At 36.3% G+C, this 17,424-nt stretch overlaps 1 protein-coding gene across 2 annotated transcripts in view; it reads left to right on the top strand.

Moving 5' to 3' along the window:
* LOC129237355 (probable serine/threonine-protein kinase yakA) overlaps nucleotides 1–3,440 on the top strand; it is a 189,339-nt gene extending 185,899 nt beyond the window's left edge. For both annotated transcript variants that reach the window (XM_054872044.1, XM_054872043.1), the window contains one exon: nucleotides 1,519–3,440. In XM_054872044.1, coding sequence (XP_054728019.1) covers nucleotides 1,519–1,629 — 111 coding nt within the window. In that variant the 3' untranslated portion in view covers nucleotides 1,630–3,440. The remainder of the gene's footprint in view (nucleotides 1–1,518) is intronic.
* The last annotated feature ends 13,984 nt before the right edge of the window (nucleotides 3,441–17,424 follow it).

Genomic DNA, 17,424 nt, shown 5'->3' with positions numbered 1-17,424 from the left:
ATACTCTAAAGCCTTGTATAACTTAATAGCTTGATAAAAACTCGAGTTAAACCTTCGATTTCAATGCCAATCTTTATTCTCCATTTTAACTTAAATGCTTCGCTCACTCAAACCCCAACTCGATAGAATTTCACCAACGTTTTCCACTAGGTCATGCAACTCATAATTCATTAATTCTTCCTCAAAACTGGTTTTGAGTAAAGTGTGAGAGCAATGGTTGTTACTGGGCATGCCCCGTCATAAAGTCGCTCGACCTTGGTCACGTAGGCAAAATTAGTGTTGTGAAGCGTAAGATGAGCTTTAACAAAAATATAACATCAGTTAATTGTATTTAGCGAATTTGTGCGGGTGGTCTTAACTTATACAATGGTGGTTCTCTCTTGCTCCTATATTACGAGTAACGTCGTACGACTTAAACTAGAGCCTTAGCGTAGGAGTGGGAGAAAAGACGAAGGACCGCCCAAAAGGGAGACGTGAATAGCTTAAAGTGTATCTAAGATATATATAAGGTATAGCTCTCTCTCCTTTTCCTCTACGTTATATCTTTTTTGTCTCTCGCGGAACGAAAATGCCTAAAACGTTGCATGAGCTTGAAATTTCTCGCTCGTTCATCGACACCTAAGAAGTTTCACTTCAAAAATCGGCGAATCTATTATAGTTAAATTAATAATTATTAAAAAAAAGCAAGTTCGCATAGACAGCTGGTAAATTATGTGAAGAAGTTCTTTGCAACATTTGAAAACGATTGGTCCAGTAGATTTTGACTTATGGTGCACACAGGTATAGAAATAATACATGATCAAAATCTGTTTGAAAACACTGAATAGAAAAGCTTTACCACACCTGCCGTATTCACCGGACATATCTGCTTCTGATTCTCACCTATTCCGGTTGGTGGAACCTAACTTATCGAAACAGCAGCTTACTTCAAATGAAGATATTAAAAATTGGTTACATTCGTAAATGGAACTGTGGACTGAAGAGATCTTCCGACGTGGTATCCGAATGTTACTAGAAGTAAAGAAGAAAATAGTAGCTCATAATGGACACTTTGAATAAAAGACAATATACGATTACTTCATAACAAACTCTTGTATTAGTTGAATACCACAGATGAGAAAATTTCGAACTTCGTGCAAATGATAACTTTTAAGAATTTATAAAAAAGATTCTAGGTGAATTTTGAGGTAACATTATACCACTTTGAAGAGGCTCAAAATTTGCGTTGATTTTCGATATTTGTTTCCTTGTTATGAATTTCCTTGCATATAACGAAGGTTCGACATTTTTTATACCAACAAAATATAATTGAATAATCAAAACGTTCCAGTATAAAAAATATCTAAAAAACAACCCCCTCTGACCCCTTTCAATAGCCATTTTCTAAAATTCGTTTCAGCCGAATGCCTTGTAGCTAGAGCTTTAAAATTTTGCTTGCAGCGCAACCATTTAAAGTTATATTTAATTTAAATAAATAAGTAAATAATATTCACCTATTTACTCATTCTGTCTTTACAGGACAAAGTCAAGGAGGTTTTCGACACTGCAATTTGGGAGGGGCTCGCGCCAACAACCTTGCCATCCACACCAAAGCCACCGCTATGGAAGAAGCTTTTGTGCCTGGCGTAAGAAAGCAAGTCAACAATGCCGCATCTACACAATGACAGAGATAATAACAACAAAAAATATGAACAAGTCAGGGCAAAAGAAAGCCGCACACGAACGAAGCAATGCGCATTAGGACGATGAAATGAAAAACCAAATTTGTTGTTGGTCAAATAGTTTAACGCAATGACGACGATGTGGAGTATAAATTGAAGCAAATGTTTTTGAACTCATTCACTTCGTAGTTCATTGCAATGCAATTTGACCTTAAAGTTTAAACTGAACGAAGCAGAGAGAAAAGGGTAGTAGTAGTTTTTCTGTATACAATTTTTTTCTCTAAAAATTTTTAAAATCTAAAACTAAAAGTACTTTGTGTGGTATGAAAATTGACTTAAACTCGTTAATTTGTTTTCTAACGATTCCCAGTAGAATTTCAGATCATCTTTCGAGTGTCCACATAATTCTCCCTTGCGAGGATGCGATTATTTCCACATCTCTAATACTTCAATATATAAAAGTTTTGTTTGCCTACTCCCTTTACTCACATTGGTTGTCCTATGAGGGCAAGTAATGAGAAAAATATCATTTTAACCCTTCAACGAGCAATAAGATAGAGTTCCCGGAAGAATCATGCTAAAGCCTTGTAAACGAAAAAGAGGTGACTATTCCTACAAAAGTCTTTACTTAGTAATATGAGACAACAGATTTACAGATCTTGTTTTTAATTTATCTATTGAATTGATGTATGACTAAAATTTATAAGGTTTTCTTCAAAATGAAGCTTTTGCATAACTCGTAAATTTCTTTTCATGAACTTCACGTTTTGTTCAAAATTACTTGACAGCTTTGGGATTGGTAAAGCAAATTGGGATACCAAGATAAAGGTAGGAAAATAGAAGATTCTATATACTTTTCATGGCGCTAAGTTTTAGGTGAAAAGTCATTGCAGGCGGCCATAAAAAATTTTGCGGTTTATAGAACCAATTCATTATCGAATGCAGCAGAAAGGAAGTGGTTCCAGATATTTAGGTTTTGTTATATTGACGTCGAAGATCAAACACGCGCTGGTAGGAAAAGTGTCGAAACGGTTGATACAATTTTGAAAATCATGGGGATAAATCTGCATGTGAGCACTTAAGTCATTGTGCACAAACTGAAAATTAGCCAGAAAATTAGTTTTGAAGCAAATGATAATTGGCGCTGAAAAGTGTATCGCATACGACAACATCAACAGTTGAAAAATATTGTGACCAAATGGTAATGAGTCGACCCAAATGATGGCCAAACTCGAACTAGCTGCCAAAAAGGTTTTGCTTTATATTTGGTGTGTTTGGAGCGAAAGTGTTCAAAGTGAGCTGCTCTCTTTTTGGATCTCTACGCTCATCAACTGACTAAATTGAGGCAGCCGATGAACCAGAAGCGGTCAGAACTTGTGAATAAGAAGGGTTTTGTGTTCTATAAAGAAAACGCCCTGCCGTAAACATCTTCAACGAAGAGTCAGAGGGAGGTGCTATCGCATCTGCTGTATAGTTCAGAGATGTCATCAATCGATTTATCACCTTATCAAGCATTTAAAAAATTTTCTTGTGATACAAAATTGAGTTAAAGAGAAACTCGCGAAAGTGAGCTGACAAATGAGTTGCCAATTTTTCCAATTTCATTTCATCTTCAATTTCAATTACGAAACAGCCTTCAAACTGGGCAAAATAATAGAAGTAAAGCTCAACAATATTCAGTACCAATATTTGCTACCAAAGAGGAATTCATTCAGCAACTTTTTAGGGGTTCCATTTTAATAAATTATACCCTCCGAGAAAATGATAAAATTGAAAAACGCACAGTATATAATGCAGAATAAATAACAACACGAACTCTTTCTGAAAGAGAGGAATTTGCTTATTCTACCTTTCGTCTCCTTTGCTGTTTCAGAACGAGTAAAGATAGCGTGGAAAAAAGAACAAATTTCACTTATTGCTTTGAAATTTTATCAAAATGGGTGCTTTTCTATCCTCGTTTTGGGTTACCTTCCGTTTTTTTGTGGTCGCACTTTCTTTCCTTCTGTCCGCTAACAGGGTGAAAGGGCGTGAAAAAGCAACAAATCTCGTTTATTGCTCAGAAATTATGCCAAAAGGGGTACTTCCAAGGGAGATTTCATTTCTAGCTCTACTGGGATGTCAAAACTAGCTAAGAGTCCTCATTTATGAAAATATTTTTATATTGATTCTTCTCCTCTTTGCTTGTACACACACGCATAATATCTACTAAAGACTTAATTTTGTTTGAAATTTTTATAATTAAAATGCGCAAAAGGTAAATATAATAAAATTCTACTTAGTTATTAATAAAAAATGTATTAAGTTATTATTGTAAGTAAATTTAGAGCAAAAGTCCAGCTTTATAGACTGATTAACAAGAAAAGGTATACATTTAAGCATAGAAGATGATGTTTGTAACTGTTAAATTCTTAAGAGAAATATTTCTAATTCGTACTTTTTGGGTATTTTTTTTATTTTTATTATAAGTATTAGCTGTTTTTCATTGCATAATGCATATAAATCGTTTGGTTGATATTTAAATAAAATATTTAAAAATCTCTATCCATGTTAAAACTTTATTAAGGTACTGCCTGATATTGGGTTCGAAAATTAAAAAAAAAACAAGTTCTCATTGTTTTATTATATTTTTTTATTATAATTTTCTTTTTGTTGTAATATTAGGACAATTTCTGCCCAATGATACCATTTGTTTTTACATAAACTTAGGCGAAATATGTTTGTTACTCATACAAATTTGGAGTTTATTGTTAAGTACAATATCATATTTTATAAATAATTTAAGACAATATCAAAATATAAAAAAATATTAGAAGAACCTACATTCCATCCATTATAAACGTATAAGAATTTGTATTTACAACTAAATTTTATTAAGTTTTCTCCATACGCTGTACATACACGCACATTTATATGAGTATTTGAGCATAACTGTCTGTGTTTAGCCAGACCCATTTGAAAATTTTGAATAAAGTAATTTTGTCAATGTATGTTTATCATATGCATATTATTAAAAAAAAAATTATAATAATCTGTAGTTTCCAATTATTTAAGGGACGAGACCATTCTAATTCTTAAAATCCTAAAATCCGATTTTATTTTATTTGTTTTTGTTAAACAAAATTAATGGAAACAGAGTAAATCATATCCAAAATAGTGTTCGAGAAAATAAAAAGTTAAATACTTTCGGATAGCCAATCGGTTCTTAAAGCCTTGAATAGCTTCACATTCAAGACGAAAGTCTTAATAGAGTGTAAAAATGCACTCAACAAACTGGCCACTCATAATCAGGTCTCACTGATTTGGGTATCAGAACATGAGGGACACGAAGGAATCGCGAAGGCAGAATGGTATGCCAAAAAAGGGGCAGAAGGGCTATTTATTGGGCCAACTCCATTTTTCGGCTTTAATAAAAATAAAATGAAACAGGAAACTAAAACAGGGATCCAAACTAAAATCAGGGAACGGCACAATCGGCCTTAATCACTGCAAAAAGTTTTTGAACTTCATGCCAACAGAGCAAAATCTGCTCTAACTGTAGATAAAAAGAGACTCAGATTACTCTGGGGAGCACTTACAGGACTCTTTGCTGTAACACCATAACACAATTGGATTATCTAATACAAGATTATGCACGTCCTGCTGTGATGATGAGGAGTCTATGGAACACTTAATCACCAACTGTGGGGCATTGGGCCACAGAAGACGCAGAATCTTTGGTGCGTACCTACTAGAGGAGGAAGACCTACAATTGCTCCCTCCTAAGGAGCTGGTTCGATTCCTCGGTATACTAAATAATTATAATTAAGTAATTAGGGGCGCACAATAAATCAATCTGATCGCAATGCGTAAAGCCCTTAGCCCGTACAACCATTACCATTACCCTTAAACAAAATTATAAAAAAGATTTTAAAAGAAAATATCAAATCACATATCATTAACTATATTCGGCAGTTTTTTTGTAAAAGTGTTGAAAATGAAATTGGCAGTTGTACATCGTTTTTGAAATAACATCACTTTTTTATAAGTTTGAAGTAGCAAAAGCTCATAAGGAATTATACTGGCTTAATATAGGGAGACCAGGTGCGGAAGACCACCCAACACGTGGAGGTAACTAGTTGAAGCAAAGCGCTATAATCAGGCCGTTTATGGAAACGAATAAAATTTCTTTCGGGTCCGGCACTCGTAGTGTAACCAATTAAAAAGGCCATAAATGTAGTTTGGAAAATTGATTTTATTCAATTCAAAGTAAAAAATGTGTGAAAATAATACAAATTAATAATCAATTTACTTTTGCTCGATATGACCACCTTTTGCCATGACTATGGCCTTGAAACGGTCCAGAGACGAATCGCAAGCTGCCCTAATGTGACTATATATTGGTATATTGGTTCACTCGCGGACAATGACTCGGATTTTGCTCTCCAAAATGGCTGAAAGAGAATAATGCATCGGATTCGCGTCTGGTGAATTTGAGAACCATTGTGTGGACGTTATGAAGTTCGGTGCGCTGATTTTAAGCCATTCTTGGTTCACTTGAGCTTTGTGAGTCGGTGCCGAGTCCTGTTGAAACGTCCATGGTTTGCCACTAAAATGTTTGTCTGCCCACGGCTTCAAAGCAACTTCCAGAATACTTTCCGGACAATATTTCACATTTACCTTGACAACAGGTTCGATGAAAACGATTGGAGAGCGCTCATCTGCGGTCACAACGGCCCAAACCATTCCCTGTGGCAGGTGCTGCCTCCTGATGGCCAATCGATGACTCAAATTCTCGTATAAATGGTCATTTCACCGACCCTACCGTTTTGGGAGTTTACGAATTGCTCAATTTGAAAAACTTTCTCATCAGAAAACACAATGTTCGAAAAGTGACCGCTTTCGGCTAAGCGAAGCAACTCCTTCGCTCTCTCAAGTCTGACTTGTTGCTGCTTTGGTGTGAGATCATGGCCATTTTCGATCTTAGATCTTGTAAGGCTTGACTTTGAGATCATTTTTCAGTGTGCGGCGGATGCTACGGTCAGATTGTTTCCGTTCTTTCGTCATTTGATTGGCACTTCGTCGGGGATTTCGCTCAAGTCGCTTCTTCACTTTTTGAACAATTTCACGGTTCACACGGCAACTCGGTTCAGTCGACATTGTGGACATTTTGAAAAGAAATGAAATAAATCATGACTTTTTTCTAAACAGCAGTTTTTTTACCGATTCAAGTATGATAGGGGGAAATAAGTTAGCGAGTTGCATATATACGAGTGTATTTCTGGCCTACCATTGCAAGAAAGGAGATTGGGAGTTGAAAATGGTTTTATTGTTCTTCAGAATATTGTCCATAATGACCGATATACCATTGCATTCGCTTAAACCAATTTCCAAAGCACTTTGCCTAGAGCGTTTTTTAAATCGTGTGGGATCGATCGCGAAAACACTTTTTATACCACTTATTCCTACTGGCCATACATATTATTGCTCGAGGATACCTTAATCTCACGGTATGTCACATGGAGGTTTTACTCAATCATTTCGCGCACAGCATCGATATTTTCTGGTATAACAACATATTGTAGATACACTTTCCGCATTTATCTGAATTTGAATTTGAGCAATCAGCGACCCCCAAAATATTTTCCCGACCAGATTTCGTACCAGTAGATGCTACTTTGAACAATCTGTGATCGACCCCTTTAACTTTGAACATTTTTGCGTAATGGTATGAAGTTGTATGGCTGCTAGTGTCATACCTGGAAATAATTGACGGAGTAATGGATCATCGGGCGTATTCTGATGTTCGAAAAAGATTTTTGAGGCCAAGCTTTCAAAAATTTGCAGCAAGATAACGCACCTGAAAATAAATGGCTTGTATTATTAGATGTACTTGGCGTACAATACTTTATATCCTGAAAATACCATTACAGAGCTTCAATCCCATAGGGTGTATGTGGAATATGCGAAGAGTCAAATCTCATCGCATTCGCTCGAAAGAGCAGTTATAAAATGTTCTTCTGGAGAAATGGTAAAAAATGGAGCCAAGCTATTGCCAAATAATTATGGAATCAATGCCCGATCGATCGTCTTAAAGAGATTATTAAAAATATTAAAAATTAAATTTGGAATACTTTACTGTTTTTTTGTTTATTATTAATCAACGCATAAATGTGCTAAGACTTTAGTGGAAGAAAATTTGGGTTTTTTAAGCTTTTAGCTGATAACCTGTAAAAAAATAAATAAAGTTAAATACTTTGGCTAACAGAATTTGACGAAATTATCGTGGATCTTAAAAAGCTTCGAAATGGAAGGGCAAAGACTTTATATCGGTTGAGCTCCTGAAGGAAGTTGGTGAGGAGTTATATAAGTGCCTTCACCATTTAATAATGGACGTATGCAAAAAAAGAATCCATACCATCTGATTGGCTAGGCTGCATAATCTTCCCAGTACACAGGAAAGGTTATAAGGGAGTATGCGATAACTATCGTGGTATCTCACTGCTTAACACGGTCTAAAAGCTATTCACAAATGTTCTCTATGAACGAATCAGCAAATATGCCGAAAGAATACTTGAAGACCACTATCCACAAGACCACAATCAACCAATGTTTTGTTCTTAACCAAATGCTTGAAAAACACGCTCACAGAGTCGATCTCTATTGAATCAGGTGTAAAACAAGCTGATGCCTTTTCAAGAGTCATATTCAATTTGATGCTGCACTTGATCGTAAGGGAAGTCAACAAAGGAGGTACCTTGATAACCCAAATATGTGCTCACGCAGATGACATCTCTATTCTTTCAAGAAATAGGAATGATTTAAAAGACATTTTCTTAAAAATTAACAAAATTCCGAACGGTATTGGTCTTTTTGTAAACGAGGGCAAAATCAAATATCTGTTGAAATCGAGGCGGCCTGCACAGATGCAAAATTTCCAAGTGGGAGCCTATACTTTTGAAACAGTGCAGCATTTTAAGTACCTAGGAGTTATGTTCGCATGTAGCGGGTCAACTCCGCCAACAAAGCGTATTACGCCAACCTTAACTTGTTCAAGCCCCGACTTTTGTGGAAAGCTACAAAGTTAACTATGTACAAGATTCTTATTCGACCAATCCTGTCGTATGGTTGTGCGGTATGGACTCTTAATCTGGTAGAGTGCAGATTGCCAGCATGGAAAGAAGAATTTTAGGAAAGATATTTGGCCTAATAAGAATAGATGATGGTACCTACAGAATTCGATTGAAGTCTGAATTTAGATCGCTCGATCTAACTCAGAACAAGACAGCTTTACGTTTTATTAAAGCGCAGCGCATAAGATGGCTAGGTCATGTGATCCGTATGCCTGCTGACTGTACCGTGAAGAAAGCCTTGACAGGAAAGCTAATTGGCGTGAAGACCAAGGGCAGACCGAGGAGCCGTTGGATAGACTTAGTGGAACACGATCTTAAGAAGTTGGGAATACGTAACTAGGAACCAACAGCTCAAGATTGACGCACCCTGCTTTGTAGCGCTATGAAAGAAGAAGAAGACCGTAAACAATAAATACCTAATAAATAAATATTCATATGCACTTTTAAGAAATTCCTGCTAAACAATATTTTTTTTGTTGACACAGTTTAATGGTACGAGTACACTGCATAAAGATTTTTTATGAATTTATTTTGCAAAAACAATGGAGTTAAAAACAAGAGTTCCAAATTTTCAATAAAAAATATAAAAAAATAATTAAATATATTTAAAAAAAGTTAACTACCCGTTCTTCCTTGCAAAATATTATTGTGAATATGGAGTTAAAATTTCAAGGCAATCAGTATGCATTGTACTGAGAGGGGATGCGTCAAAACTCAAAATATAGGTTTTTGAACATTTTTATCACCTTAATCCTTTGCGTATTTAATTTTTAAAGAATCAGTTCATCCCATAGTACATACAAATTTTGTTTAATTTCTTCGGTGACAAAATCCCTTCAATGAAGTGGAAACAGCAAAAACCGCTGCCATGAACATTTTTACTATTGCCTTTCACTCAGAAACGTACGTCAGTTAGCTAGTATGCTTCCGGTGGATACTAGCAGATCACCTAGACAGTCAGTGCGGCACAGTTTGTTGTGGCAAGCATCATTCGTCGTGAGACGCGCGTAAAGTCATAATTTCCCATTTATTGTTGTCTAATGTGTGCGGTTAGAACAACACTGTTTTTACGTAAATTTTACTTCTATGCCTCGTATTATTGTTACTGCAACATAACTATTTCCATTTCATAGTCCGAAAGTAGTTTACGCTGTAATTTCTATTGCTGTTTGCTGTTTGTTTGGGCAGCTACTGCTAGCACTGCCCTATAAGATTTCAGCTGCTCAGCTTTTCAGCGCAATAACATTTTTCTTTGAGTAATGGCGGCTTCATGCTGAGGCTTAAGTGCTTCCATACTTTTTACGAGTTGTTATTATGCGGTAGTGTTGTAATTTTCTTTTATTGTTTTTGCCTGTAGCGTAAATTGCTGCAGCCATTGTTGTTGCTCACGACTTCAAACTTCTTTAGAAAATAGAATCATACAATTTTACTTTGTTTGCACTCTACAATTTGTTTGTTGTTGTTTGCGGAGTAGTGATGATGTTACTATTGTTGTGGTTAGACGCATTGTTATCCTTGTACCACGATGGTGATGTGGGTGTAGTAAATAAGAATTTTTTTTTGATTTGTTTTTTTTTTTTTGTTTCTACGTAAGTAGCAAGCTTTCAAATCCTTCTTAGCATACAGTTAGAAATAGTTTATGCATACATATGTTTTCTTTGCAGCATACTTTTCCTTTCATTTTCATATAAGCTCTCTTGTTCATGTGCAGACGAATACATTTTTTGAATAGATTTGTTTCGAATTTCGAGTAAAACAATATGGAACACAATTTATTTCTAATGATTTCACAAATGGCTTTATGGTAGCCTATTCTATCACGTAAAAAATGTTTCATTATATATTTTAGAGGCCGCGTAGCCGGAGAGATTGGTGCGTGATTATCATTCGGTATTCAGAGGGAACGTAGGTTCGAATCTCGGTGAAACACCAAAATAAAGTTAAAGTATTTCCCAATAAAAGTCGCCCCTCGGCAGGCAATGGAAAACCTCCGAGTGTATTTCTGCTATGAAACATGAAAAAGCTTCTCGTAAAAAATATCTGTCATTCGGATTCGGCTTGAAACTGCAGATGGAGGCATTTGGGGAACAACATCAAGACGAACGCCACAAGGGAGGAGCTCGGTCAAATATAGTGAATCGCTTTTTGGTGAATCGCGTTTTTCGCAACTCATTTCGTGACTACCGTCCCATTTCGGCCGCTTTTCTTTCAGAGCTCGATTCAACCGCATTAGCTGCAGCCGGTAACGATCGCCATGGTTGGTTGGTTTCAGATGGTTTAAGAAGTTCATAATAGATGACACCCTTCTGATCCCACCAGATGCACAACATAACTTTTGAAGCATGAGCATTTTTTCGCTGTCGTTGGACCTGGCAGCGATTCACCTGGCAGGCTCCAACAATTTCGACGGTTAGGGTTATCATAATAAATCCATTTACATCACCAGTGATGATGCGATGCAGAAAACCTTTTCTTTTCTGCCGTTCAAGAAGCATCTCACACTTCACTAAACGTCTCTAGCTGCACTTTTCCTTAAAAGGTAATAATGAAGCGTGACTTTCCGCAAATGCTGTTTTTTGGGACGAACTACTGCGATCGAGACTTCACATATATATATTCAAATCACAGGTATATTCCTAGAGCGATTAGAAAAATAGTATCAACAGCGCCACTTCTTTTACGAAGGCGGAAACTTATTCCCGTACCCAATATATTTCATCATGGAAAGAACTACGTCTCTACAATGTTTAGAAATCATACATTTGCAATACGAAAATCGACGATCTATGAAAAGTTTTCATCACGCGCTCAGTCCAACTTATGGGGTATAGCGATGAGGCCCATTTTTGGTTTAATAGCTACGAACTGAATAATAAAATCCCGGAACACATTTTATGCAAATTTGCACCTGTCGTAAAATGAAGACTCACACATCTACTATGTGATTCGACTCTAAGTCCATTAGTGATAAGGGACAAAAAGTAGACAGTACACCACTACACTGTAGCAGTTTTCCGAATTATAATACTTAATAACAATAATAGTCAAATCGTAGTATCCTCTTTCAGCTGATTATTCGATTGTCGAGTACAGTGCTAAAATAATCGAATGCAGGGTTGGCTTTGTGGTAATGTGATGCTGCCAAAACTAAATGTAACGATGCGGTAACATCGCCGGTGGTTTCATATTTATTGAAAAAAAAGAAAGGTACATTGACTTAGTCTGATCAAAATCCGCACTAAAGAGCCACTAACTTGAATGCAAAGGTTTCTCTATGAGGGCTTATGAATATTCCAACCTCAAATGCGAAAGTATTATTTGTCAATATAACCGTGGAGGTGAAAATGAGATTCATCTGAAAAGACGATTTGGTGCTAAAAATTGTCATTTTCAATGAAGCGGACTTTGGACTATGTTTCAAAACTTATTACGTATTACGATTACTCTAAAAGTGCACAAAATTTTTAAGTCGCCGCGACTCTCTGTTTGGGCGCTATAGTTACTTGTAATCAAATTTCGGCAATGGTGGTGTGAAACTCGCTGGAATCAGTATTTTCCTCAAAGAGTTTTTAGTTTTTGATATAACTCTTGGGAAAAATTTCATATTTAAAATCGTCTTGCCGAATTCGGAAAAAATAATAGGAGAAGTTAGTATTAAAAAAAACGGACAGCAATAATACGTAAACTGATAAAAGTAAGAAAAATAATCGTTGAAAAATATTATTTTGCCTAAAATTTTTGAAAATAAAAGATTTTTTAAGAGCTATGAGAAAGTTTTTCAAAAAACACACGTAAAGTTCAGAAAAATTCATGAAATTTTTATTTAAATCGATAGTACAGCCCATATAATTTAATGCTTGAAGATTATTTCATGCAAATGTTGACCGAGACTGCGCTTCAAATGGTCCATCCGCTTAGTCCAATTTTGGCATACTCTTTCTAATGTTTCGGCCGGTATCTCACATATAATTAATGTTGTCTTCCAATGCGTTAATTGAAGCAAGCTTGTCTGAATAGACATGAGCTTTAACATAGCCCCACAAAAAATAATCAAAAGACGTTATATCGCACGATCTGGGTGGCCAATTGACAGGTCCCGAACGTGAAATAAAACGTTCACCGAACTCGCCTCTCAACAAATCCATAGTTACGCATGCTGTGTGGTATTTGGCACCGTCTTGCTGAAACCACATGACATGCAAGCCAAGTTATTGCATTTTGGGCAAAAAAAAGTTGGATATCTTTTCACGGTAGCGCTCATCATTCACAGTTATGTTACGATTCGCAGCATCTTTGAAGAAGTACGGTCCAATGATACCTCCAGCCCATAAACCGCGCCAAACTGTGACCTTTTCTGGATACATTGGTAGCTCTTGCAATTCTTCTGGCTGATCTTCACTCCAAAACGACAATTCTGCTTATTCACGTACTTATTGATCCTTGAGTTTCGTCGCTGAGCACAATTTTTCGATAAAAAAGTGGATCTTAAACTTTCTTAACATAACACGTATTTTTATAAAATTCAGTGATTTGCAAGCGTTGTTCGTTTGTAAGACGATTTTTAGTTAAATTATAGACCAAACTGAAGATGTTTGATAGTGAAACAAAACACGAAACGTGCGTCAGCTGTTTAACCAACTGTTTAAAAAGAGAATAGCTAAAAAATCACCGGTTATAACGTGCCGCGCCGTAAGTCCTTGCCAGAAGGTTGCACTTTCAGTTATATATATCGGGTGATTTTTAGCTTCATGAGAGCTATCGATATGGGTAACTATGGTTTGATGACTGAGAAAGGCAAACTGTGTTGACATTTCTGTTCAATAATATTCGGTAAGTCATTAGAAATCGTCTAGAATCTAGATCGCTCTAGAACAACGTTTCCAAATTGTGGAAATTTACATTGAAAGACATATATCTGTTCGTGAAGTTTCTATAGCACTGACCGCATCATTATTTCTTTCGAAGTAAGGAAGGAGCTGCCTTGTCAGTTCGAAATCGTGACAAATTCTGTTACCTTGGCAGCATGGTCACCACAGATGGCGGTTCTGAGGTGGATGTCGAATATAAAATTAGCAAAGCTATATCATCTTTTGGCATACTCGATCCATTTTGGCAAATCAACAGTGCCAGCTTTCACATCAAAATGCGCTTCTTAAACTCGAACGTCAAATCCGTTCTATTATATGTATGGTTGCACCACTTGGAAAGTAACTGCGAAGATCACGAAGCGTCTGCAAACGTTTCGTCGAATTTTGCGAATTTTTTGGCTTATGCATAAGCCTAGTAGGAAATATTGAAGCAAATTTCTTGTTCAATTCGAAAATTCTTTCGCCACAAAGAAGACTTAATTTTTACCAATACCAGTATTCTTATGCTGTCGTGAAAGAGCATGAGAAGTATTTACATACTAGAAGGATAATACTTTCCCTTCCTGTTATGCTTTCATAGCACGTGATGGCTTGTTTCTTTCTTATGTTTTTTTTTGTCACAAAGGAAACTGCAGGGTGGAACTGAAAAACCTAAAGGTGGTGCATTTTCTAAAAAATTTACATTTTTGTTCACTTTTTTGAATTGCTGGCTTTGATTTTTTTCTTCTGAATTTACATCATTGTTACACCCTGCATTTAGCCTACCATCAAATTTTCACAACAAATTTATGCAAATGAGAATACTTGCATTTTTGAAACATAAGAAAAATTCCTCTGCGGCAGTCAGTACTGCTGGCAGCAATGAAAAGCTCTGACATGAACATTAGCAGAAGTTTGCGAAAATGTTGGAAAGGCTGGTAGAATTATTTATGGGCCCAATATGTGGATGCGTCTAGGGAAATATCGTTGAGCGATTTATTGCGGGATTTGGCTTGCATCAAACATGTCGGTGTGTGAGCTACTCGTGCATATAGTTTTTTGAATAGGTGCCATTAACAGTACAAGTATATTAGCCGCAGGCAACACATTGTGCATATATACATAGCCACATACCTCCACACATTTTAACAGTACTATAAACAAAAAATACAGCAAAATCTACATGGAATGAAGCACTAGAAAGTAAAATATAATTTTTTTTTATATTTTTATTATTCAGTATAGATGCGTTAGTCTCCATTCAGACCATTTATACCAAACTAAGGTGATATTTATTTTCGTGACTTTCAGCTAATGGCTGCATTGCTGAGCAAATATACATAGCCCAATTGTGCAACCACCTCTGTGTTAGCTATGTCGGGTCTTGTGGTAACGGACAGATACATAAAATCCCCAATTTTTTCCCTGTATGGGGTTTCATCATTCTTCGTGGCCTGTAATTCCATAAATAAAAAACTTCAACTTAAGTTTGACGTACCACTGCCGCTAAGGCTGTATAGTTCTCTTTGAAGTCGTTTGGCGTTGCCACCATTACTTAAATCTTTCAGCATTTTATGCTTTTCTATCAATTTCACCTCGTACGGTGTTCTTTTATATCATATAATTCGTGGCAAAATATCGTAGAACACGGTTGACACCTTTATGAGCACCATTTCATCTAATGATCCATTCAGATATGCGCTCTCAACATCGAACTACAAAATTGTAAGCCTAAAGTTTGCCGACAAACTGAGCACTAACCGCACTGTATCTAATCGTGCTACTGGTGCAAACGTCTAATACTAATTTAAATCGTATTTTTGACCAAAACTTTTAGCTACAAGGCGAGCTTTCCGCTTCTCTATTTTACCAACTGGCCCCCAAACGGCAACCAGGTACATTTTCCTTCTCAGTAGCTTTAATAATATCCCACGTATTATTTTTTATAATAAAGGGTTTTCCGATAACAGGTGTTACAGGTGAATGGATTGCGTTATCGAGAGAAGATTAATGATTTTGTATGGCCGGAATTGGATGGTATTGATCTGGACAACGTTTACTTTCAGCTAGACGGCGCTACGTGCCACACAAGTAACGAAACCATTGATATTTTACGGGAAAAGTTTCGGGTCCGTGTTATCTCTCGAAGAGGTGATCGCAATTCGCCACCGAGATCCTATGATTTAACACCTTCTGACTTTTTTCTTTGGAGCCACGTGAAAGAGAAGGTCCACGTCAGCAGCCCATGGTCGATTTAAGAACTCAAAGATGCAGTTCTTGAGGCTATCGAGGACAAAGGGCAGCCACTATGCAATTTGTTTATAGAGAATTTCATGAAAAGGATATTGTCCTGTAAAGGTGGTCGTGGTCATTTGCCTCATGTTATTTTTCTTCATAATGAAATAAACGTCCGATCATTTATATTAAAAGATAGCTTTTTTCTTTGAATATCAAAATAACACATCTTATTATAAAACCCTTTATTAAAGATCTCGCAATTCAATGCGTTTCCCCATTCATTGCTTTCAGGCCCACGCAATGAGCTCAGTTATAGCAACAAACACATTGCTGTCAGCAGGCTCATAATCGTCCGAAATGTTACTGCCTATGTCGCCCTCCGGACTAGATGATAGCGGAACTGACTCTGAATTTCAGCGATTCCATTTGCGCTGTCGTCCTCTCTTTCCAGTAATTTTGCCGCTGGCGGTGCTCTTTTAATTTCTTTACACCTTCTTGCCCCACACCAATCCACTTGCACTGTCGTCCTCTCTTTCCAGTAACTTTGCCGCTGGCGATACTCTTTTAATTTCTTTACACCTTCTTGCCCCACACCAAGCCACTCCAAAAACAAGAATTTGTTGGGGATAAATTATAAAAAAATGGAGGCATTTTTTATAATTTGTTTTTTTAATCGTTTTTTATACTAAATTTTAACAAATCTTATGCATCAAATTCTTAAAGCTATATTCTCGGTAGTTTTAAATAATGAACTTTCAAGGCGTATTTGCAATGCGTAACCAACAATGGCTTGCAAGCTGTGCAAAAAGTCATTAAATACTCATACGCCATGTAGGCGAGGCCACAACTTGTGTGGTCAATGTATTTCATATCATATTTCGTTCGTCTATGGCATAGCCACATCAACGGTCATCAGGCAAATGAAATAGAAAGTAAGCAAAGTGTACAACAACAGCAAGTAAAAAAGATCAGAAATATTTTAGAGCACCAAACAACAGTCATTTCAAGGCATTTTTGCCTTCTGGTTTTGATTTGTTTTGTTTGAAAAAACAAATACTGAGTGCCGACGAACAGCGGCATGCTGATAAACTTTTGGGTTAGACGGAATAAATAAAAGATTGCTGTCATATGTGAGATTTGAAAAGTTTACTAGCCAGTAATGAGCGGATGACTGCCGGCTGCAGAAAAAATCGGTCATAAATACAAAAATTATTTCGCCAATGCAGCTACAAAGTGAATATTTCTTTTATATGTAAGGGGGCTTTTTATTTTTCGCTCAAAATATTTATTTATTCATCAAACACTTCCTTTGTTGATGTGTTCCTTGGCCGATTGGGTTTTAGAAATGCATTACTTTCTTATCTCAAATAAAGTATTTACACTTAGTAAATAAGCAAATTTATAGCTCGTAAGATTTTGAAACCATAGACTCGGTACAATACAAATACAAATATCGTACTCTTTCACATACTCACTCAGTGACTCGGATTTACTGGTATTTTTAATTAATTCGCAGCATTCAAGGCTTTTTACAGGGTTACTATAAAGTATTATTTTCAAATATCCTCA

This window comes from Anastrepha obliqua, chromosome 2 (genome assembly GCF_027943255.1).
Source record: "Anastrepha obliqua isolate idAnaObli1 chromosome 2, idAnaObli1_1.0, whole genome shotgun sequence".
NCBI lineage: Eukaryota > Metazoa > Arthropoda > Insecta > Diptera > Tephritidae > Anastrepha > Anastrepha obliqua.
The sequence above is the reverse complement of the archived record's forward strand: the minus strand, read 5'-3'. Positions and strand labels throughout refer to the sequence as shown.